This window comes from Corvus cornix, chromosome 1 (assembly GCF_000738735.6).
Source record: "Corvus cornix cornix isolate S_Up_H32 chromosome 1, ASM73873v5, whole genome shotgun sequence".
Taxonomy (NCBI): domain Eukaryota; kingdom Metazoa; phylum Chordata; class Aves; order Passeriformes; family Corvidae; genus Corvus; species Corvus cornix.
The window spans coordinates 108,323,250-108,349,553 of NC_046332.1; the positions used below are offsets into that span (position 1 = coordinate 108,323,250).

General features: G+C 36.7%; 1 protein-coding gene across 8 annotated transcripts in view; it reads right to left on the bottom strand.

The window, feature by feature from the left end:
• DMD (dystrophin) overlaps window positions 1-26,304 on the bottom strand; it is a 1,178,400-nt gene that overhangs the window by 798,056 nt on the left and 354,040 nt on the right. For all 8 annotated transcript variants that reach the window (XM_010394528.4, XM_019282745.3, XM_039551931.1 and 5 more), the window contains exons 3-5: window positions 11,196-11,288; window positions 10,202-10,279; window positions 7,174-7,266 (exon numbers count right to left, since the gene is read on the bottom strand). In XM_010394528.4, coding sequence (XP_010392830.2) covers window positions 7,174-7,266; window positions 10,202-10,279; window positions 11,196-11,288 — 264 coding nt within the window. The remainder of the gene's footprint in view (window positions 1-7,173; window positions 7,267-10,201; window positions 10,280-11,195; window positions 11,289-26,304) is intronic.

Consider the following 26,304-nt stretch of genomic DNA (forward strand, 5'->3'; position numbering starts at 1 on the left):
TACCTGTACAGTAACACCTTTTAAATCATTGCTTTCTCCATATATCTTTTAGAATAACAGTTCTTTTAAAATATTCCCTAAGCTATAATTTAACTATAAAGTTGCTTATTGCTTCTTATTCACTTAGGGAATATTGCATTCCATTATCATTTTCCCCTTGAATTGCAGCCAGTATCAGTCAGTCAAAGAATAACATTGAGGGCAGGTGCTACTTTATGATAAAGGGTGGACCACTTTAAAACTGTAAAAATTGTAAGATAATATGCAGAAGCTGTAATCTGAAAGAACAGTCAACAACAACAACAAAAATTAATTACCATGATATTGTAGAAAAAACAGAAATAACCTTTTACTGTTGGGTATGGTAAGTTGCTCACTAGTTTCACAGTAATTAATTCAATCATTTTGCTTCTGTGAAGATATGAATTTCTGAAATAATATCTTGGGTTTGCATCTCAGATGCCCAAAGAGTATCAGTGCCTTTAATTTTCCTTTTGTGACTTATGTATTGTCCTGGGGTGATTTTATGATAATATTGTATTTCCCTATTGTCTGCTTTATGCCCAGAAATGGGTTCCACAGCTTTAAGCTGGATCCAGGAGAGGAGGGAGAGAAGCTGGGTGAATTCTTCAGCACAGTTTGTGTTCAAGGACTCACACACACTTCCCCGTGTTCTCACTGCTGCAGAGGCAAGGGAGCACCTTCCTGCTTTTAGCCAGCCTGGTAGCTGAGGCAAGAACTTTTTCCTGGGACTGTGGCTTCTTCTTCTTCTTCTGGAGCTGTTCAGCTTTGTTCCAGTCCGAAACACCAGAACCTCGCCAGGAGCCCCACGCCGCGGCCAGATGGGAGGCTCTGGGGCGCCACACCCTCGCTCTGGAGGACCTCGGGAGAAGCCAAGCAAGACTCTAAAAGTCCACCTTCTTTCTCCACAACGAGAAGGTTTATTATCTAACATTTTTCCTTTTTTTTTCTCCTTTGTGCCTGTGTGCACCTTGCTTGTTAAATAAACAGAGGTTTTTTTCACTTTCCTCCAAGAAATTCCTTCGGTACTTCTGGGGGAGGGGCTGCCGAAATCAGCCTTCCATTAGAGGACACGTTAATCTCAGGATGTTTCCTCCTAATTTGTCTCAAACCCAAACAGGTATAAACTTTACTTTACATGTTATGAGTTTCTAAGATGGGAGGAGAAATTCATCCTCACTAGATTTCATGGGATATGTTCCTGACTTTAGTCTTAGACTGTAATTTGTACAAATGAAAATCAATATAAATTCTGTCAGATAAGAACAGAAACTTTTTATAGTTGCCTCCATTTCTGTCAGGAGACAGAAAATAAAGTGTAAGAAAATTAGGAAATACAGTCTTTATTTTTTTCTTTATATGTCTGAGTGGGTGTTTCTTGTCAATATTCTTATTGTCTTCATTATTGAGAGGTGCCGAAGTAGATATACATAATGTAGCAAGAAGCTGAGATTTGGTCTCTGTATTCCCAGGCAAAAGACCCCTTCACCACTATAAAAATATAAAATCCTGGTGTTTTCATTAATCTGGATGCTAAAAAGAAAATTTTTGGAATTAGCATCTATTGCACCAAACAAACAATATGAAAGACTAGAAAATACTGAAGTTATAGTTAAAAAGACCTGTCCAAGCTAAGGTTTCATTGCTCATTTTGGGTTTTATCACATGCTTATATTTACAAATGAAGATTTTCCTGAATATTATAAGCAAACTGTAACTTTATAAAAATGCAACACACATTTGCATTAAAGGATAGCTGAATGAATGCAGGAACACCATATTTAGAAATATAAAGGTTTATAACATACAGAAATGATTATGTGTTTGAGCTGATATCAAAGAGAAAGGAGCTATGTCTATGAACAGAGAAGATTAGACACAATTAGAAAAAAAATGGGCCATCAGGAAGACAATTATTCAGAAGAATCCAGGCCATCGTTTTCCTTTAGATCTAAAGAGATGAATCCAAACCCAGCATTTATTTTTGCTTTTCAGTAAATGAATACAAAACAGTTTCAATCTCACCTTGTTGAATTAAATATGCTTGCAATAGATAAAGTTTTACTCTCTTTTTCCTGCATTTCTTTGCAACAGTGAAGACTGTTAAATTTATGATTTTTTTTTTTGCTACCTCCTAGGGAAAGTCAGATATTTAAAATAACAGAGTAAAAAAAAAAAAAAAAAAAAAAAATTCATCCTGGATGCTGAGGCCACTTCCTCTTCAATGAGAATTGGTGGATAACTCCACTTCTACAACTGGAGCCACCTTGTCCTCCTGAGTGTTCTGAGGGGCATTGTCATCCCACCCCACCTGGAACCTTGGCAGCACCATGCCACACCACTGCAGGCACAGCACCACGCTGTCTGCAGGATGCCTGGGTCCTGAAGAAAGGTCTGTGCCTGAGCACAGAAGTGCTGGCTGACATTTGGTGAGACAGAAGCTTTTTGAAGGCTGCTTGGTTAAGATGTACTGCTGGGAAAGTGGCACACAGGGATGTGTTCATGTCAGCCTGAAGAGCTTTTAGGTAGACAAACTCCCTTTGCATCCAGGCTCAAAAACTACAGCTATTTCAAAGTGTCTCTGCCTCATGCTGTCAGGTGATGAGTTGACCTCTGATACTCATTTCTTTGTTACCTCTCCTTTCTAATGCAGTTTATCCTGGCAGGACACAAAGCTTTCGGGTGCAGGAAACTCTGACTTCCACAGAACAGATATACTTGCTCTTCCTGGGGAATGGACACATATATGGCAATAAGAAAAGATTAAATTTTGATAGAAGAGAGGGAAAGGACAATACAGACATCACCAAGATGGTTTCTGAAATGCCAGGCTGCCAAAAGGAGATCTGTGGACAGAATGGGAGCACTGCTATTCTTGTCACCACATGAAGAAAGTGTCCAAAAGTAGCACAGCCAGCCCTGGCTCACAGCAGCGAACCTTTGATCTTCCCACTGCATGACCATGTCCTGGAATCTGGGCATGTGTTGCTGTGTGTGTAAGATGACAAGGAACACAGCATGATCTCAGGCTCAAACTACATCTCTTTCACCTAAAACCAACACTCAGGCATGTAACATTTTGTAAGATTGGCACTAGGCTTCAGGATGCCAGACCCTAGAATAGAGGGAGGGAAGAAGATAATCTAAAAGAAAACCATTCTCAAAGCAAGAACTTTTCGTTTTTCTTAATAAAAGAGGAACCTTACATCTCCCTGACAGAATAACTTAACATTTTTTACTTGCTATATTTAAGGTATTCTGACTGCATAGATTACATTTTTATAGCTAGAACCATTAAACTCTTTCCAAGTACATTTGAAAGAACACTTTTAAGGACATTTTCATAGATATTCAAGACACCTATCAAAGTAAAGGATATTCTTTGTTCATTGATTCAAGGTGGATTGACAGAAGCGTTTCATTTCTATAACTGAAAATCAAAATTAAGTGAAATGGTAGTTTGTATTAAAATACTGATGTGCACAATAACCCTTATGTTTTTAATTAGTCTCCAAATGAGGCTGACAGGCTGTTGAAATGCTCCCCTCTGAAATATTTTCTTTTTGTATATATGCATTCTTTTGTGATTTTTCCCAGAGAGAGTCAAGATTTGGGCCAAAAATTTTTGCTACAGGGTTTCTTTCAGGCTTCACATGAAAATAAGTTCACTCTTAAAAACATAACTAAACAATTTATACACTGCCTTACAGAATGTTAAGAGAAAACTCTTAAGAGAGTTTGTAAAATATAGCAGCTCAGAAATTAACAGTTTTGCTCTGTTTTTACTTAAATGTTAACGCTGCAGTGAGGCTGGGATCACAGAGCTGAGAGAAAGAGGGCAGCAGCTTCAAGGAAATAAGAGTCTGATGGATTTAGTACCATAAAGAGCTTTGGCAGCAGGTGCTCAACTCAGTATGATGGTTCAGTTTCGGGAAAACTTTTAACAATAATCTGAAAAAACAGGCTAGATAAGAAAGGACACAATCATCTCAGGGGATACAGAAAGCCATGATATTTCCACTGCACAGAGATGAGAGTGGAAACAATGTGTCAAATCCTGTCTGCTGCAGTGCCTCTACCACCTCTACTGCTGATATCCATTTGGACTGGTACTGACATTATTCCTTTCATGCACCTTTCTTCTACCATCTCTTTTTTTTCTATTATTTTTACACAAAGAGATTAACATTTTTGTAAGAGACCATCATGTTGTCATATATAAATACAGGTGTGTCTCTATGTGGTCCTGGCTGCAGGATGTGAAATTGGAAAAGCTTCTTGCCTGTTCACCTACAACAACACAAGTGTCCACACAAACAATAATCTCATATATTTTCTTCTTGTTGTTGTTTTTTGTTTTAGATGTAGACAGATAAAATTCCTCTAAGTGACTCTTCTCAGGGTCTGCAAAAGCAGGATGGCAGCAACAAACACAAACTACACAAGCATGCACTAAATCAAGCACCCTGTGTAGTCCTATTTATTTGTTTTCAGGCCTTTTCACAGACTACAAATAAATATAGTAGTCTCGGTATTTTACCCAGCTGTAGGCAACTGGAAGAGAAGTTTGGTGGCCCTGACACTGTATGAACAACTTATCATGTTTCCAGCTGCTTCTTGCCAGGGACAATCTGTGATAGGCAAACTGGAACCAACAGGAAGAAGAATTTCTTAAGAAATTTAGAGCCGTGTTTCACCATCAGTTCTGTCAGTATGTAAGATTGTACCTGCCTATAAACAGGGCAGAACAATCACAAACATATTCTAGATCATGCAATTAACTTCAAAACTTGAAAGAAAATCTGGGAAATAACAAAGACTTTCTCCACAGAGCTGTAAATAAGCAAATTTACTTTGAACGCTTCCAGTACTTTGAGGAAAATAGGCAGCAAATGAATGGCTCCCGAGTGTGGCTTCTCTTCCTTTTTTTAAGGAGAAAAGCCCAAATATAAATCTGTTATTACATTATTTTTTAAAAAAAATATTCATCATTAAGCAACAGCAACAGGATTATTATTTAATAATGGCTTCTTGCTGCCAATCAGGTTTTAGCTACTCTTTAGAAAAAAACCTAAAATTGAACTCTAGCCAAATTAGAATCTTATTTACAAAAATTTGAATAAAAAGAGAAGGCCAGAAGATGCAGATCACTTTCAGTAGTTCACAACTAGAACAAACTGAAACACAGTGATGCCAAACTGATTTTTGCCTTTTTACTTCTATATATTCTTACATATTTGTACCTCTGTAGCCTATTATTGTATAACTACATAGATTGATAGCTAGCATTTCACCTTCTCTGTTAGACAGAAAGACAAAATACATTCCCAAAGGCCCCAGTCTGGGGATCAAGATTAAATCCTCTGGGAACCAAGGTTAAAACAACATCTTTAGACATAAACATTTGTTTTCCCATAAACAAAGTTTAGCTAGTACCTAAAGGCAGAGGGGGACATAGGGCTCTGGAAAAGGGTGGAACCAAGGGGGGGAATTACTTTGTTACTTGTCCTTCTAATTGGGAATTCCTGCCAATTATGCTAATTTGCTAAACTTATAAAACTGTATTCACACTTTGTGGGATGGGCATTTTTCCATACTTGTCCCTGGAGGTCTCCAGTTAAAGACCAGCTTTTATATTACCTCCTACACGAATATTGTCTCCAAAGGGTGTTGTTTCATTTCTAGATCTTTAAGGCATCACAGAACTGCAAGTATAGACTAAACATGGACTGAATCATTATGACTATGCTGACAGAGTCACACTATAAAACACTGCTTTGTAAATATGATCCTTGGATTTTTCATCCATGGGTAATTCAAGCTGAAGCCATGGGTACCATCGCAGCTGCCATCACAGTTATCACTAGGCTTAAGATGAAGCTTGAAACGAATCACTTTTGCACTGAAAACAAAGGGGTTTTTGTTTTTGACATGTCTGCTGTCAAAAATCTCATCAGGCTGCACCAGAACCTCTGTCTTCCATGTGTCTGTGCAAGTGCATGTTAAGAGGAATGGTGGGAACAATTGAAAAGAAATCAGTAAGTACACAGCTAGTACTAAAGCACACCTTTAACACTTTGCTTCATGACAAAATATGAAGAAAACAAAATATTAACACGAATACTCATCTCAGTCCATAATTTACACAAGTTAAAACACAGTGATTCAAGGATTATTGGTAAAAGTTGCATAGCTAGGTATCATATTCCATCTGCTCTTAATAAGTAATTAGGAAAAATTTTATGCAATTAGACCAGGAATATTGAAACAGGAGGCAAAGGAAGAAGTGAGTTAACTATTTGCAGCTTTTCTCTGTTGCTGTTGTCCTGTAAAATTAGAATAAAAATATTCCCTCCTTGGATGAATGATACGTATCTGATTTTTGGTAGGACTGTTTAGTTTTTAAAGACTTTTAAGCTTTGTTTCCTACCACCTTTTCTTGTTATTCTATGAAAAACTTGTGGATTATTGCTTGAGGAACACAGTCAACACTAATGGACAGACTCCTAGCTGAGATTCATACAAACACATGGATTCAGAGCATCTAGATGCTAGATCTTTTTGAATTTTGATTTTACTGCTATCTCAGAATTTGTTTAGTTAAGTGTCCTCATCTACCATGCTGGTTTTTATGAGATCCATACCACAAACCCCCCTTTCTCTCTAAAGAGAAAGGAAGCTAAATGAGCCACATCTGTTTCAAGAAATAGTCAGTCTAGCAGCTTTTTAGTGTTCTAAAAATAATTCTTGGCAGGATGGGTCAGCAGCAAAAAGCAACAGATGTGATTATTTCATTAAAATCTAAAAGTCACTCTTTCTAAGATACTAAAAAGAAAAGTGACTATGAGATCTATGTATCCACATTGGCTTTGTCTATCCATTTTTGTTAGGATAATTGTTACATATAATCATGTTACAATATCTGACTCTGATATTACAGTCAAAAAAGTTTCTGCTAATCCTGTAAAAACTATTTTATCTGCTTAATATTTTCAATATTCTTGATAATATGTATGCAGACTGCCATAACACTTTCTGATTTACCACATTGGAATGCCTATGTTTACTTTCTAGGTTGTTGCTGGATAATAATGGGGAAAAGATCAGTGGAATAAAGGTATTTCATGGAAAGTAAGGAGCAGTGCCACTCACCTGCCAGTGGAGGATTATATTCCAGATCAAACCAAGGGTCAGCTTATGATTTCCGTCCACAATGTCTGAGCTCCCTATATTTACCAAATCAACCTATCACAGGAACAAAAAATAATTGTAAAAGATTAATAACAAGCATAAGAGATTGGAGGGAGATGAAGGCATAGGCTAAGGTAAATCTCCCATTTGCTTTCTGTTGTTCCATAAACTTAAAACTCACATTTTATAAATGGCACAATTAATGTTCTGGAAAAAATCCAGCAGTGATCTGGAGTCCCAATTATTCCAGTTATAGCATGTTGTGAAACATAAAATTTAAAGTAATAGTTGTATTAACTCAAATACCTTTTAAATTAAGCTTCTACAATTACAAATCACACAGACAGAAAAACTCCTGCACTCTGCTTTATACTACCTTACATAATATAATTTTCTGGAAGTAACACACACACCTCTAGACACTGTAAGAACCTACAAACCCAAGGCATTACATATTTAGATTAAAACAGAATTGATTTTTCCTTAATTAAATTCTAAAATGTATAAGGAAATACACAGGATGTGTTCTGGCATACAGATAAAGCAGTGATTGTGATCCAAGCAAGTCTTTTCCACAATTGTTCACCCAGTAATGTTGTTTTCCATAATTATCTCACGAATTTGCAATTTCATAATGCATCAGTATTCACCATCCTGGAATATTCTTTCCTCCACATGTGAAACAACACATCACCCCCCCACCCCCCCGCCATTATTTGTGCTATCTGAATAAGGAAGCCAAACTCAGGGTTATGAATGCAAGACTGTAAGCTGTCCTGCATATTTGGATAGAACTATGACTCCAAAATTGGCATCATCGCTGTTCCATAGATGCAAGTTTTCATGGTGGAACTGATGGGTTTTTATGGCAAAGTACCCCATTCCTTCACAAACTACATTCTGCACATCTCTACTGCACTTCTGAAGTTATTTGAAGTCACATCTGCAAACTGACTGAAGTTTTACATGCTCAAAACAGGCTGCTATATTTTCGTTTTTTTTTTTTTTTTTTTTCAATGCATCTATGTATAGGTCATTTTTACAAACCAGAAATTAAATATTTTATCAAGAACTTTAAAACTCTCAAAGAGCTCCTCTCTTTAAGAATTCCACATTTTGTACTAAAAGTATATGAGACTGGCAATTTATTCTAACCAACAATGTCCTGGAACATTTCCCAAATGGAACTTAGCCTTTATATACTAAATTTTAAATGGAGTTCCATGCAGGAAGGGACACCCTACAAAGTTTATATGGGCACTGCCTGCATATTCTACAGGTAAATCCTCCATCCATTTTTGCAAGTGGAAGCCTGAATACACAGGGATCACATCTGTTTTACTGAAGCAGAAGAACATTGCCCAGTTTGCCACAGGGAGGTCTAAACATGATTTGAGACAATCTCCCACCCCTCATGTCCCCCATGCTCCCCCCTCAACACTCTCACTTTTATATGGGAACAGAAAAACCTGTGAAACAGACTGACTGGAAGCAGCAACATTTTTCAATGTTACCACCCAGATGACTACAGAACCTCACAGCAAAAATGGAACACACCAGCAGAAAAATCTAGACTACTAACAGGCTTTAGTTCACTTTAGAACCATTGATTTTGCATTCCTGAAGTCCCACAGAAATCACTCATCAAATTATTGAAGGTTAAGGAAACTGTTTCAGAGGCAGGTCTTTCTACTTCATATTGACAAGATACAGCATATCTTTACATATACTATCCTAATTTTTATACAGTTTACAAGGTTTTCATTACATGAGTATGATGGCCACTGGATGACCACTTCACATTCTAAAACAATGTTCTATCATCTAAAATTGCAATACTCTCTGTTTTCTTCCCAGATTTGAAAGGGACTATTATTGTGTTCTGGAAACTGAATGGAAAAGCACACCAGTGGATTTAGCTGATAGGTATTAAATACTTCAAAAAACATTTTCTATGATCATTTGTAACCAGGTATGCAATCAAAATCTTCTTGTGTAATGTGAAATAATGTATTGATTATTTTTTTTCTCCAATAATGTCAAATGTTGCAGATTTTCAACAATTAAAAGCTTTTTCGTCTCTATTTTTACATTAAATTCCATTAAATAAAAAGAAAAATCAAGCTGGAGGTCTTTACGTCAGTCTTATAAGGTCACTTTCATTTATGTACAAATCTTTAGATGGATTACCTTAGATTTATGAAACCAATAACTTTATTCAGCGCTTGAACTCAAGCATTAGTGACCTCCTGCAGCTATCAAGAAATCCAATATAATATATAGCATAGAATACATTATCTTTGTTCTGACACCTCTTACTGTTAAGTTTAAGCAAGTGTTATAGTTTATTTGAATTTAACTCTCTTGAGGAGAGTTATGATAAAATTAGTTGGCCAGAGGAAATGTCTGCTAAAATTATGGGTCTGTCAGAATGCCTGCATAAGGAAGATAATATGAGAATGATGCACAGAATACTGGCTTGAAAAATCAATCTTTACAAAGTAGAATTGAAAGTGATATTGATATGATTAGTGTTTTGAATCATGAGGGACAGATGCCTTTGAAACTTAACAAAAAAAAATTATTGTAGGAAAAGCCTCAGGTTTTCAGACTTCATAATTTTTAGAGATTTTGAGTAAGTATTTTGATAGGCAGTATCTTGTAACCAGCTATGGATGACTTCTTCTATTTAACTTTTGAAAATTTATTTTAAACACCATTCATTAGAATAAAATCGTGCAGGTTGATCTGTCTTCAGAAAGCATCTGTTATAGATGTATTATCCAAAATTTGCTGGAAGAGGATTTTAAACTCCTTAAAACACATTTTACCCCACTGCTGAATGACAACATATCCAAGTCAGAGTAATAAAAACTGCTTTGACTCCAGTACTTTTACACTATAGAGCAAAGGTGTTTGATTCAACACCTAATAAGCATTTTGTGTGCTGTCTACAGGCTGTTCTGAGCATGTCTGGCTGAATACTTACATTATTTCTCTGCAAAATGTGGATTGCTTTGTTGACATTGTTCAGAGCATGAACTCTTGTGGAGCCCTTTTCTTTTGCCTACAAAGGAAGAAAACCAAACTTGACTGTCCAAAATCAGAATCTTGAGTACACTATATGTAACACAAATCTTATATTATGTCTGTAGTTTTCTGTTGACATATTAGCATACATTGGGCTTATGCAGCTTCTCAACATGAAATAAAGTCAATTGTGAAACAAACTGGATCCACAGTTAGAAGGTAATTTGTTACCTTGACATTTTTCAGGGAAGGAATCATTGAAATGCATATAAAATTAGATAATTCCAGATTCTTTTTATCATGATTAGTTGCCTTCTGCATGGCACAATTTAGGAACATTGCTATGGCAACTAAACAGATAAGCATCAGTTTGTTTAATATTTATGTACAAGTATATTGTCTCTGGATTTTGATTCTCAATCTCCCAGCCTTCTAATGAGAAAGTTTCAGGGAAAGATGCCAAATTTACAAAGCCCAACCAGGAACACAAGAGAAGACATTAAAAAGTGTGTATGACTGTGTCACTTTAGAATTTCCAGGTCAATAAAAGCAAGCAGTTCTCTCTTTTCAGACAAGTACAATTCCAATAGATTCACCAGATGCATAACAATAGAAAAAAATTCTAATTCTACACATTAAATTCTATTCCAGCTAAAATCTAGATATCTAAGTGAACTCTGCCTCAGTTTTGTTTCTCTGTGCCACAATCAATAAGCATATAAAACAAGGTAGAATATTTTCATTTCAAGTATATGCCTAGCAAAGTGTTAATGTCTAATACAACTCTCAGTCACAATGTTTCCTCAATTTCAAATGAAACTGAAAACTATTTAGACTCCTAAAAACAGTTTCCACAGGTCCTCATCAGTGGCAGAAGTCAGTGAATATCACCTACTACAATTATCACAACATTAAGACTTCAATACACAGTAAATGAGTTAAAAAACACATACAAGTTTTTGGCCTGTAAGGCATTCCAGGAGCTCCAGAAGTCTTCGTCCATCTCGAAAATCATTAAAAAGGTCTTCAATGTAACGTCTTCCAAACTGAAATGAAACAATGGCTCTGGTTAGTTCCAATGCCAAAAATAATAATTAAAAAAAGACCAGAAAACTGTAAGAAGCCAGTGTCAGAATAAATATGAAATGTATAACACAAGTAAAAGTAAAAGATGAAAATACATTTAAACTCACAAAATTCTTTCACATACATCTCTTAAACAGGGTCTTGCTGTTTAAGAGAGATTGATGCTTACTTCAAGTACATGCCATTATTTCAAACAAATAAGCCAGAACGAAACACTAATATATCTAGAAAACAAAGAAGACTTAGCAATTAAGGTGCAAATCAGAAAGGAAAAAAAATAGGAAAAATAATTTGGAAAAAAATCCCAAGGAAACAAACAAACCAAAAAAAACCCCAAACACACAGGAAGTCATATAAAAGTTAAGTGCCTAGTAGGTGCTCCATGTGTCAGAAAGAAACTTGGAAGTACACAGAGAGAGATGAGTCAGACTTATTCTAGTCAGGATCTCATAAATATATCTATGTTAATAGGGCATGGAATTGTACTGGAACGTGGCCTCACTTCTGTAAGTGGCTGACAGACAACTCATATTTTGTACTCAGTATCAGTGAAAGCTGAAAGGAAATACTTGGGATTTTCCCCCATGTGACAGTGTTAAAAAGATTCACTCTTTCTAAAATTCAAACCAAGTTTCTGATCTCATACTTTGACTAATGCATGCAATATTAAAAATATAAACATATAATTTTTTATAGTCTAGTCACTGAGCAAGTTTTATGTGCACCTATGATTTTTTAGATTTTTTTGTATGAGAGCTGTTGAGAACCACAATAAAAAGCAGTGATTATTTTGTGCAGTGCAAAATAGTTTCACATATCCACATTTTTTCTAATTTTTGAAGTTTGACAGATGCTTTGATTGAGAGGAAGTATCTGTATTTTAACTTTCTAGAATTGACTCTATGCTGACCTACATTGCACCTCTTCCACATTTACCACAGAGCAATGTAAAATTGGGAATCCATATCATACAGAAAACATTTGCTTTCCTATCAGCAATGCTGTTCTGGTACTCACTGCAACACTCATTAGAGCTAGCTGGGAATTTCATGAAAGACATATCTTGTTAGAAAGTACCAATTCCTTTGGGAGGTTACTTAAACAGAGGACAGAATTAGGGAAAGTATCCAGTGCTGAACTAATTTTTCCACATTGATACATATTAATGAGTACTGCACAGACTTCAGTGCTATTAGCTACTCTGCCATGACCTTTCTCTCTGACTGCTCTTCTGAGGCAAAAGTTCCTTTCAATGCCTTCATTTTTTGGTATGGTCTTGTTTCTGTTTCACGGAACAAACAAATCCACGAAGTCACAAAATTTCTACAGCAGTAGGAATCACTGTTTTCTAGACAGTTTTCCTACTGTGCACAACTCAATCCAACTAAGCTAATTTTTATTTAACACACATGATGCCACTTTATTAACTAAAATATCTGAAAACCAGTACTGAACAGCTTCACATATGATTTACTCATGCTGCTCAACACCTTGAATTATCTGTTTAAGTAATAATACCCAGCAACTCTATTTCCTGCCTCACATGTACGAGAAATAGTTTTAGAAAAATGTTTTAAACTATGGTATGAAAAATCATGTGCCATTATGTGAGTCAAGTCTTGTACAGAATTCCTGCAGTTGTAGGACAAATTTAAAATTAAAACATGCAACTAAATCAGAGACCTTATTTTGTTCCCTAATCTTGCAGAACAAAAGTCATTTTTGCAGAGGGGAAACACAAGATCTATGCACTTTAAGGGAGCTTTTTCACATTCTTTAGGAAGTTGAAGTGATCAATAGGCCCTTCTGTAACACTATGAAAGAGCTGTGCCCATAATGCTACTGAATCTCTCTGAGAATATGAGCACAATGACACTTTGACAATGAAATATAATTATACTGGTTTGTATCCTACAGGAAAAATAGAACTAGCCTTCATAACTACCTGTGTCTCTGTCTTTCCTCTGTTTTGCAGCATTTAAGCTATTCATAATGTTTATGTTCCAACCAATCTAGGCAGTCAAGAATTCTGCTTAACAAATAATATGTTGTTTTGTTTGGTTTTTTATTTTGTAAAGCTTTTAGAAAGAAAACAAAGACACAGCACAGTAGCATCCACAGCAGGACATATTAATTACAAACGTATTACAAGTAAGCCTTAAACCAAAAGTTCCATTGATTTTTTTAGGGTCTTGGAAGTATACCTTCCATTAATCACAACTAAAAATACACTAAGGCACCCTAAATATATCATTGTAAACCAGAAGAAGGGTGCTGTTTTTCTGGCAATGGGGTAATTATGTCTTCTTCCTCAAACAGATTGAATGTCTTCACTGGATTGGCACTGCAGTAAGTCTTGAGATACAAAGGGCTCAAAGTTGCATCAGGTAAATTTATCGTGTCATTGGAAAGTGCCTGTTAACTCGAACCTTTGAAAACTATAAAAAACCAAACATGGCTAGTCAATGGCTTGCCAAACAAATGTCTACTCATTTGTTATACATTCTTGCTGAAAATAACCTTTTTAAAAAGCTTTTTTGGGTTGTGACCTAAAACCACTGCCTTTTACCTAAGAGGTATGAAAATGTTCAGAAGACTCTCCTCCACCATTTGTTATGCCTGTTGATTTGTTAGTCACCCTATATTACAAACTTATCCAAAACCTGAATTTAAAAAATTCCCAAATAAGCTGCAAGCTGAATTGTTTGTTCTCAGTTAACTGTCCTTCTTCAAAACCACAGTGATGGAAGAGATGGGGGAGACAAGAGAGAGTGCAAAACAGAGGAAGGACTGAAGATACTGGATGGAAACCACAAAGTGACTTTTCACCAGAAGCAGAAATTCCTTTCTAGAAGTAGAACAAAAGTAAAATCTAAGACAGGACTTTATTAAAATCTTAATGACTAGAAAGATTAGGGATTTAAGTATATGACAGTTTTATATATTATTTTTACATACTTAGTGCTAAATAGAGATTAAAACACAAACTTTCTTGGTTTAGCTGACAGGGGTGTTGGCTGCAACTGCTGATCTTTATACAACACCAGAGGACCTGAAGGAAATCCAAGTAATTTATTTTAAAAGGAAACCACTCAAAAATCTGATATGTCGGGGAAAACAAGATTCCTGTTTTATCATGGATCAAATTCACCCTCCAATTTAAATAATGACTGAGGAAAGGAATTCACAAATTACATTGGTATGGAAAAAAACCAACTACCATACACTACACCATGGTCACAAGCCTTAAAATTAGTCTTAGAATTATGGGGTACTGTACAACTAACATGTGAGGAAAATGTGGAATTTGATGTAGGGTTTCCCCCCAGGTGCTGTAAGGGATTGAAAAATACTTAAGAGTATTCCATGTAATAACTCAACTGCATGTATATATTCTAGAATGCTCTGAATATTAAGTAGGCTGAAATGGTATCTCCAACATTTTCCAAACTCAGACAGCAAGTGAAACAATTTTATGCCAAAGAACATTACCTAAAAACACAAAAGCTGCTGAAATAGATTTTAAAAAAATTAAAATCAGGAAATTGACTGAAATCAAGTGTTAATAGATACCTGTAGCTGCAATTTTTTTTTTGGTTTGGATACCAAAAAAGTATCTCAAAACATCAGGCTTTATCCTACTTATCTCACTGCTGTCTACTTTCATTGTCATTCCTGTGCTCATTCCAAAGACTCTATAATAGACCTCACTGTCCCTATGTAAATTTTACAAATAAATTTTATCAAACAACTAAATTATTTAATCAGCTCATTCATCACTTACATTATGGAGGAAGTTAATATTGTGGGAAGTATTACATAAGAAGCTGGTATTCTATGAAAAGCTCTCTATTCAGAGCTACGTGCAAGCCAGTAATTATTAAAGAAATACAGAGAACGTCATGAAATAATTAAAAAAATAACTTGTCCAGAGAAGGCATAAAGACATCTGTTCATGAACATTGGCTCTCCAATGAGTTAAAGCTAAAAAAAATTCTGATTAGCATAAAACTGTTAGCAGTTACATTTTGGAATAAATTAGCACTAATTACCTAATAAATTAGGCAATTCTTCATTAAAGGAAAGTGGAGCAAAGGGAAAGGAAGTAGGAAGGGAAGAGTTGGGAAAAGAGGGCAAAGCAAAGGAAGAGATGATGATTAAGAACAAATGTTGAGGTTTAAGCGGGGCCATGTAGAGGACATGAGGAAGTGGGATTGAAGACATACCTCAAGCCTAGAGGCCCAGATGTGGGAAGGGCAGGGAAAAGCAATCACAGATGGAAGTTCTTTAAGGAAAGTTGTTGCTCCAGTTTCCAGCGGACAGTTTCCCAGGGAGAATGGAAGGGCTGATTATACTACTGACTCTATGGAAAGAAATCCTAATCCACTTCTACGAGAAAGAAGTTGGGTATCTTGTGATCAAGGTTAGAGGGCCCTGCCCCCAGCCAGGTGGAGAAGAGGGATAACTGGGATTACTGGACTGTGTGGATTCAAGGGCCTGGCACGATGGCCCCACACTGGGTACCAGAAAGGCCTGCTGTGTTTTAAACCCAGTTTGCAACTAAGTCCCACACAGCTGCTCACTCACTTCCCCCACCCCACCCACCCACAGCCCAGGGGAATGGGGTTTGGCATCTGTTAGCAGGTAGTGAGCAACTGTATTGTGCATCACTTGTTTTTCTTGGGGTTTATCTGTATGGTTTTCAGGCATTTTTTTCAAATCTGCATTATTATTAGTAGTAGTAGTATTAGTATATTTTTATCTCAACCTACAATTTTTTCCTTTTGATTCTCTTCCCTGTTCCACTGGGAGGAGGAAGGAGCGTGGAGTGAGCAAGCAGTTGCATGGTGCTTAGTTACCAGATAGGCTTAAACCATAACAAGTCATAAATTTTCTCCAACAAACATGAAGGGTAGAAATGTACTTCTATTTCCTAAGATTCATAAATACTCCAAATTTCAAGCAATGAATCCATAATAACAGCTCCAGCAAAATACATTATAAAAGAAGATGGAAACACAACAATTATTTGAATTTCTTTAATACACATATATTTTTTCTGTTTTCTAAAAATGTCATGTAATAGATACATTTTCTCATTTTTTTAAGAAAAAATTACAAAGGGTAAAACCTTGGCTCAGGTAGACATCTCTGACTTTTCATTTTCTTTTGCAGACAAGTATGCACTTAGATTACACTTTTCATTTGAGGCTAGACTGTAAGATTATTACAGTAAGACAAGTTGGATGCTGTTTCTTATGCATTTTACAGTATTATTGCCTTATTATTATCAGTTCACATGGGAAATCTAGCAAACGAAACTATCAGCAGATGGAGAGAGAGAGAATAAATTAAGAGAAAAGGCACTGTAAAGACAGAGAATTCAAGGTTCAGCATGGCAGTTGACAAAAGATTTAAGGTTATATTAGGTGTACACAGGAAAGATCAGCTTACAATAAAACTAGCAGACGCAGAAGTCCTTCTTACTTTCAGGACAGGTAAATAACTGAGATCTTATCTTGGTACAAGACCTTTGACTCCAGGAGGGATAGGAAACCTGGACTGCAGAGCCTGGAAGGGAGCTGCACTGCATTCAGCTGTGTCCCCAGCATGCAGGGCTATGGAACAAAGAGGCAGAGGTGCACTGCAGTTTGGCTGGGACCTTAAGACTGCTGACTGACAGCTGAAAAAGTTAAAAGACAAGGTACAATCCAGAAAGGCAGAAGGACATAAACCATGAATCTTATATAACTTTTTCAAGTAATTGTCTCCAGTTCAGTTTGTAAATCTGTAAATTTTGCTGAATAGATGTCAGTATGAAAGAAATAAAAACTTAGTTGGCTCACAGATGTTACCCTTAGTAAGACTTTAAAGAATCACCCTTTCCTTGCAGTCAAAATATTTGATGTCTCACTCTGTGATACAATAAAGAAATATTGAACTAATCTCAACAGATCTTTTAAGACAGTTTTAATAAAAGAAGGACTATAAATACCTGTTCTTGCTCTGCTAAATATATTAAAAGTTCAATTTCTCTCCCCAACATCCTTGCTTCTGGTTTGTTCAATTCTGTTGGGAAGTTCATCAAAGTGACTGACATTTTCTTTCACTGATGCTGGATTACTATTACAGCAGAAAAGGATATTGTCCCAGCCAAGAGGGAAGAAAGATGCACCAGGCATTGTTTAATCAGGCCTTAGGTTCATGGACTCATGGGAAGCATAAAACAATAACTTGCCAGCCACGCCATCCTTTCTCCCTTCAGCATTCTTTTCCCTTTCAGAATATGGATGCATTCCTTCTGCTGCAGCTGAAACTCTGTGTTGGTCAGTTGGAGGTCAAACAGTGCACAACCACTTTGCTTCCTTACTGTTAGGGATCCAATCTGTTTCCCAGGCTTTATGGTAGACACCTCTTTTTTTGCTCTCTAACTTAATTTTTCAGGGAATTACATGGAGGAGTAACTGATGAAAACCAGTATTTTAGAAATGACTGCTACTGACCAACTGAGAGGAAGGTGTACAACCTTTCTCTAAAGAAGCCATGTTCTTCTCCCAGTCAGAGAACCAAATGTTCCTGTGCCTTTCAACAGAGGAACAATCACAGCGCCTGCAGCAGGCCCAGAACACCCAACACTACCCTTAAAGAGGGATCTAGGGGCAGATCCTACCAATTGTCTGAAGGCAGTTCGTGTCTTTGGACAGGACACACACTCCTGGAGTAGAAGTTCCATATACACACCCAGAAGTTAGGGAATGATACCAGACCTTCCTGGGACTTGAGTGCTTCTAAAGGTGTATTTTCCCCGCAGCACAGTCATTCTATTTTTCTAGTGTCATTACAGAGAAGAACATTTGGGCATCCCCAAGTTTCCAAGGAATACTGTGTTATTTCCATTCTAAAATAAATCAGACCATCCCATTGTAGGGGCCATACATATCCAGAACAGAAATACTGATGCATTGACACACACGATTATGTTAGTATATCTAAGCTGTTTCCTTAGCTCCCAGAGACTCACCTCTAAATTAAAGTAATAAATGTGTAATTTAAAATATTTTAAAGGGAACAAAATTTCTTTTTAGGTAAGCAGTGGGTATTCAATGTTGGCATCTACTGCATTTCTTTTAAACAATACAAAGCTTACAGGGATACACAAAACAAATCTGGCATCTCTCTTTTTCACCAGTTTAATCTAGTTAGAGAATGTCATTGAAGCATTTCTTATTTTCCAGCATATGATGTTCAAGGCCATTAAGGACTGGAAGACTGGCAATGGGATCAAAAGAAACCTTCTAGAAGTGGGAATGAACATACACTCAGAAAGTTCCTACAAGGTTTAAAAAATGAGATATGAATTCAGAGTCAAGGACAGGGGCTCTTTTGACAGGACAGCCAGCTTCATGTAATCTAAAAATTGACCACAATGAAGTTATTTTTTTTCAAGTATAAATAAAATTATGTTTCCCACTCTGCAAAGAGAGCTATAAAGAAGAAAACTACCATAAACTAAAAGCTAATTTTACTTATAGTCTTATCTCAGATGTAACTTTCAGTAGAAGATGGAACATTAAGTATAGTTACATGTTCCAGAACACTTGTATTGTTTTAATTTACGGTATTTGGTTATTTTTTGAGGCTCTAGTGGGTAGAGTCTTATAACAGCATTTTTAAACACTAGGAGCTGAAAAGATTAAAATGCAGGGTTTTCGAAAGGAAGAGGCAGCCCACTTACCAGTGGAGAAACACAAACTGTATCTAGCAGGTGCTACAACTTTGGCTAAAATTCTCATTTAATAGAGGAATAGTTTCACAGCAGACTGTTCCATGAATATTTGTTACTCAAGTAACTTATTTTTCTACACATTATTGTTATTAGAAAACAGAAAAAATGTAGTATCTTCAGTCTTGATGAAAATAACAAGCTTTAGTGCAAAACCTCAGAGAGCAGAGAAAGATTCTAAAATTTTTGCCTTTTGTCTTACTCATGTTCTGAGTCTTAGAGAACAGCTTAATTATTACACAAAGAAATACAGGATACTGCATGTACTGTGTTTCCTCACATATGAAGATGTCATTTCTGAGTTAGGATTCTCCTCTTATTGACAGATATGCTTTAGCAGTACTTCTTTCATCAGCTTAGAGCTTAAATCCTGTCTACACAGAATATATGAGGTATTTAAAGGATAAGTGGAATTTCAAAATTTTACTTTGGAATCCCTTCAGGTACATAATCTCATCTCTGAGAATAAATAAAACAGACAAACCTCTTCTTCTGTCTATACTTGTAATAGGCAAATAGTCAAGCTTCTAAATAGGTGCAACTGTAATCAAACAAGACAAAGCAACAGTAATTTTCATGAATAAGAAAACAAAAAAGAACAAACCCCCTGATTATAAAGCACTGCTATTACTTGAATTACAAATGTTATATAAACAAGAGACAATCTAGATCAGTTCTCCTCTGACTAGGATGTGAAACAGGCAAATTTGACGTGTCATTTGCACAAAAGCTTTAGAACAAAACTCAGTTTGACTCTACACCACGGCTCACTTGGTAGCTCCATTTCTGTGTTTGCAAAGTGGTGGCACTGCCCACCGAAGCAGAGAAAGTACCTTAACTTGGACAACTGGGTAAACTACGTCATTGTGGCATATCATCCAGTTTGTTTGATTTGACTTCACCTATGGAGGAAGTGCGAAAGAGTTCTGGCATTTCTTGTCATGCTTCTATTCCCACTAATTCTTGTATTTTTTTTGTCTTTCATTGAGGTCTTGATTAGGAACAACCTGACTATTATTTTAATTTTAACAAAAAATACAAAGGAATGATGAAAGAGAAGTGGGGCATCATGAATATGTAAATAAATAAGTAATGGAAGTATGTACTTAGTCTTCATCAGTGAGAAGCCATCCTCAAGAACAAACACAATTTGGCAGCCAAATAAAAACTAAACTTTTAATATATCTGAGATAGCACTGCTTGCAAACATTTTTTTTTCAAATGTCTTTTCATTGATTCAGCTGAACCTTTAGTACTGACTATTAGTGGATGACTCACCCTCCATCCTAAAGAATCACAAACATTTACTCAAACACATTGCATTTTTTGGCACACACACAGTCACTTCTTGTCACCTTGTTACATGGAATAGTTAAATTAAGTAAATAATTATTTTAAATATTGCCATTTAAATCTGTAGCAATGGTAAAATCTATGCCACCACATCTGAGCTGGCTGGTGATCATTTTCACTTGGTGAAAAGTAAAGGTCAGTATTTATTTATTCAGAATGAAGGTTACTCCATTAACTGCTGTTCTGTGTCAAAGCCCAGCTGAGCAGGAGGACTCACTGCATGCACTACAACCCAGAACTGTTCTGGCACTTCCCCTACAACCACTGTTCATATTCCCAACAAGCTTGTTTGCAGTAAATGGGATACTAATTTAAATGACTTGCTTAAAAGAGCGAATATACCCCCTCTGCTTGAGCTCAGGCAGGAGTTTAAAACAGATTCTTCCACTTTTTTTCCCACCTGGAAAAGTCAAGCATAACTTTAGAGACTGAAAATCTGCCTGTAAAACTACATGGCTAAAAGGATACAGTTTTCCAATGCAGTCCATTCCTTGCCTTCCATTTTTTTATATATCAAGATACATTGCTCATTATCTAAATATGAGAAATTGGTTTCTATTAAAAACCAACAAAACAAACAAACAAACCCAACATTTTTTTCTTGAAAGCACAATTTCCACTTGAACTACAACTAAAAATCAGTAGTCTGCTACAGAGCAATTGTCTGTATGTAAAAATTTAAGACATTCAGAATGAAATCATAGGGAAAAAAAGCACCAAGAGGACAGTATTTTCATGGGAATAGCAGAACATTATAAGACACAGTGAAACAGCAGGAAATGAGGACATTCAAAGAAAACTTCTATTTCTTTTGACAAATTCAAATTTACATGTATGGAAGCCCTGCTAGCCTGACAACAGTCCACCCAGGATGAGCTGTGAGTGTGGCACTACCATTGCACAAGGTTGAAGTAATCCTGATCTCTGTGACTGCCTTTCTCTTACTGCTGGACAGACCAGTCTGCTCCTCATTTCACAGCCATTCTAGTTCACACCTCACATAAGTCATGAGGTCCATTTTCAGATTTTATGAATGGCCAAAAGCATGTTATAGTTGGGTGTTACATTATCTGATGATATATGCCCATTACTGTAGCACTCTTTAAAAACACAGGTTTTATTCCCCCACATCGGTACCAATATTGTGATCTGGTATACTCAGGATGTTGGGAAGAAGGAAAAAAAAGGAAAAAGGATCTTTATTTGTTTTTTCTGTTTATATTTTTGTTCTCTTTCTCTTGGAGTGCTTCTAATGTAAATAATGTATGCAGGTAACATATCTATTACATCATTTTCTTACATTGAAAATAATATAAATTTTTCATTTTTCTTTCTCCACAGCTCATCAAACCACACTTAACTGTTTATGTGGCAAATAAATGAAATAATAACTGGTCACAATATTAGAAGACCTCTTGAATAGATCCTGAGTTGATATTTCTATGAGTTCTGCACATTATTTTCTGTAAACATGTTCAACAGATTTGTTATGTTTTACATAGTAAGTTGCTGTGTTTAAGCTACCAGCAGGTAGCATGCACATGCACCTTAAATCACCACAACTAATTATGGTAGGTTACTGCAAATGATTGGAATATGCTTCTTTTGTAATATCTGGCTATAAATTAAATAGAATCTCAAAGGAATTTATGTAACAGCTTGAATTTGTGAATATGGATCTCTTTTAATAATTAATAAAAATAGCAACATAAGATGAATTTCTCTTTAAAAGCATAATTAAAAATTGACTGTAGTAAAGTGAATAAGGAAGAAATAATTAACTTTTAGCTTGCATTTTCATTGCATTTTTTGTGTTAACAACATATGAATGGCTCCAGAAATCTGTTTATCTATCTATATATATACACATACACATATATATATATGACTGATAATGTAAGGTTTAATTTTAATCTTAATTGTTTGCATGTCATTCTTATAAAAACAGTGTAGAGAGTAGCCCTCAGCCTAAAACTATTCAGAGGAAACAGATGACCACCAACCAGTCTAGAAACACACAACAGTAGCCTGAAGACAGTGGAATAAACCAGCACCCAAGAGGTACCACCCATCTGAACAAGGTAGAACAGAGTGGTTGTCACATATGAAAAGAAGAAATAATAGAAATATGGAAAACCATATGCAATACCAGAGCTTGGGGAAGATGGTGTTGGCTTCCTGAATCGAAGCCCACATAGCTCAGCCTCAAAGACTCAGAACAGCAGCCATCAGGGCTCAGAGTGTGACATGGAACTCACAGTATCATATACTGAAGGCTTGCCCAGTGGAATTCCACATATGCACTGCAGATTCTGCCATCTTCCAAACTTAGAACCAGTTTCTGAAACTGAGAAAAGATTATCCCCAAAGACATACCAGAATTCATAAATCAGGGGACCAGAAGAGAATAGACATGGGACAATTCTATTTTTCCTTTCAAAAGTTCCATCCAACAACTTTTAAAAGAAAACTTAGACGTGAAAGAGTCTTAGAAAAAGACTTAGAGTCTTCAAAGACTGCATCTTTTTTAGAAGAATTCTGGGCAATACCCCCACTGCAGATGGCACCACCTTGTCCCTGCCTTCTGCAGATACAACAGTATCTCCAGGATCAGTGATGATGTTTTGAGTCATGCAAGTCCTCACACCTTAAGTGTCCTGGGTACACAAAGAAGAACCCCTGTAGCATGGGCACCCTCTGATTTGCCTAGGCGAGTTTCCAGTGGCTGGTCCTGAACAGCCTGCAGGCCCACACATCATTCCTGCCAGGATTAATGCGTAAGGGGACACAGCATCTGACTCAGCACACTCTTCTCAGAATTACTGGGCCTTCGGGAAGCAGCTATGCAAATATCAGCGCAATATATGGATCGTGTACGGGCAAGATGTACATAACACTGAGAGGTTACTGCAGGTTACACAATGCATGGGCTCACACAATTCATGAAAGTCACTCAACTGCTGCTATGAATGTTAATCAGATATTCAGTCTCCAGTCCACATCAAGACTACTTAAAAAGTGTTATTTACTGTAGAGTGTAGGCTTGCTCAGGCAACTGCCTGACATTAATCAGTCCTTGAATGCTGGAATTTAAACCAAAAAAATGCAAAAAAAATTATGAGCAATGCCAGTTTTGTTTAGTGTTACACACTACTATATCAATGAGAAATAAATGAGCCTTTATTCAAAGATACTTACAAAATAAACAACTGGTTTTCAGGAGTTCATTACTGCTTTCAAAATTTTCTGTTACTGTCAAAGTCAGGAATTTTTTCATGAAAGTTCTAGGAAATGTTGCTGGTTTACAGCTACTAAATTATTTAAGCTCCATAGAAAGACAGATATTATGATCTGGGGACAATTGTCACCTTGAGATTTTCATTTTTCCTGCAATGGAAAAAAATTTTGTGCAAATTCTGAAGTATTTACAGCAGTTTTAATAATTTTCTTGAGTAGTGTGGTATTTCTAGTCTAAAGCTCTTTTGTATGAGGACAAGTATTTCAATAGGGTCTATAGCAAAAGGACAAGGGGTAATAATTTTAACCTAAAAGAGGGAACAGTTAGATTAGATTTAAGGAAGATTTTCATTTACATTTATGCTGGTAAAACACCAGAACAGGTTACCCAGAGATGTGATGGATGCCCCATCTCTGGAAACATTCAAGGTCAGACTGGACAGGGCTCTCAGACACATGGTCTGTGGAAGATATCCCTGGTGGGACCTAGACGTCCTTTGAAGATCCCTTCCAACCCAAATCATCCTATGATCCTACAGCACTGGAACAACCTGAACATAAGTCTCATCCTTGGAGTTCTGCTATAACAGTGTCCTGGTTTCAGCTGGGATAGAGTTAATTAATTTCTCCTCAGTAGCTGTTACAGTGCTGTGTTTTGGATTAGGAATGAGAATGGGGTTGATCACACACTGATGTTTTGGTTTTGTGCTAAGTCATGTTTATTCTAAGTCAAAGACTTTTCTTTTTGCCTCATGCTCTGCCAGTGAGAAGGTCAGCAAAAGAAACTGGGAGCGAGCATAGCCGGAACAGGTGACCCAGAAAGCCAATTGTGTCCTGGGCTGCACCTAAAGCAGTGTGGGCAGCAGGTCAAGGGAGGTGCCAAAGAGATATTCCACACCACAGAACGTCATGCCCAGTATATAAACTGGGGGGAGTTATCCAGAAGGGTGGTTGATCTGGGTTCAGGAAGATGGGATCTTTACAGGACTTTCATGTGCTGTAATTCTAAATAAAGTTTGTGGAAACATGAACACATATTTAAAATAGATTTAATGCTTATTATTTTTCAGTTCCACTCAAAAGAATAAAAATTTGTGCAATAATGAATCAGAAATAGTTTGTAGAATGCATAAAAATTATCATAAAATAAATAATTAAAAGAGCAAAAATAGATTATATAATGAACGCTATTGCAGAAGCACAACTGTTTCCTACTTTAAAATCATGTTTTGTGTGCTTTTAATTAGCTCAAATGAATCTACAATAAATTGAAAAGATATCAGTAATCAACTATGCATTTTAATTTTTTTTTTTTTTTTTTTTTTTACTACAAATAATTGCTTACTATTCATTCAAATATGTGTTCTCCTTCCTACATTTTTTGGTTCACTGACATTTCAGGAAAACTATTACAAGAGTTCCAGTGAAAAGTAACTTGATTTTGAGTTGACTGTAAATCATTTAAAACTCATACATTTAAATGCAAGGGAACCAAGTCTTTTGCAGTAATCTACCTAATGTTAATTAAGTCCTCCATTAAATGACCATAATGTTTATAATCAAAGCTCACAATTTTCAAAATGGAATGGTCCATATGTGCTGCCTCAGCTAAAAAATTATGCTGGGTATACTTCTATTTAGACCACTATGAGATCATATAGTGCTTCAGACTCTTAAAGTGTCCGTCTCTATGTACAATCTTAAGATCTCCTTAATATTCATGTGATTTCACATCCATGAAGAAAGCATGGTAAGACTCACTTCATGGAAAGTGGAGAATGAATAACTTTCCGCTGTAGCAGAGTAGAATCCAGAAACCAGAAGAACAAGGGGCTGGTCAGTCGTCCTCCAAGAAAAAACAACCTTAAAGATCATCTATTTCCAACCCCCCTGCTGTGGACAAGGATACCTTTCATTAGAGCAGGTTGCTCAGAACCCAATTCAACTTGGCTTTGAACACTTGCAGGGATGAGCCATCCACAACTTCTCTGGGAAACCTGTTCCAGTGCCTCACCACCCTCACAGTAGTTTTGTTTTTTCCTAATATCTAATGTAAATCTACCCTTTTTCAGCTTAAAGCCATTCCCCCCTTGTCCTATCATTACCTGCCCTTATGAAAAGCCCCTCTCCAGCTTTCCTCTAGGTTCCCTTCAGGTACTGGAAGGCCACAATTAAGTCATCCCACAGACTTTTCTATTCCAGGCTGAACAATTCTCTTAGCCTTTCATTGTGGGAGAGGTGATCCATCCCTCTGATCATCTTGGTGGCCTCCTTTGGACTCCCTCCCATAGGTCCATGTCCTTCCTGTGCTGGGACCCCAGAGCTGGACGCAGCACTGCAGGTGGGGTCTCACCACAGCAGAGGGGGAGAATCCACTCTCTTGTCCTACTGGCCACAGTGCTTTGGATGCAGTCCAGGACATGTTTGGCTGTTTGGGCTTCAAATGCACACCATCAGCTCACGTCCAGCCTCTCACCCACCAGCACCCCCAAATCCTTCTCAACAGGGCTGCTCTTGATTTGTTCATCCCCAGCCTCGATTGACATGAGGGGTTGCCCCAACACAGCTGCAGCACCTTGCACTTGGACCTGTTAAATTTCATG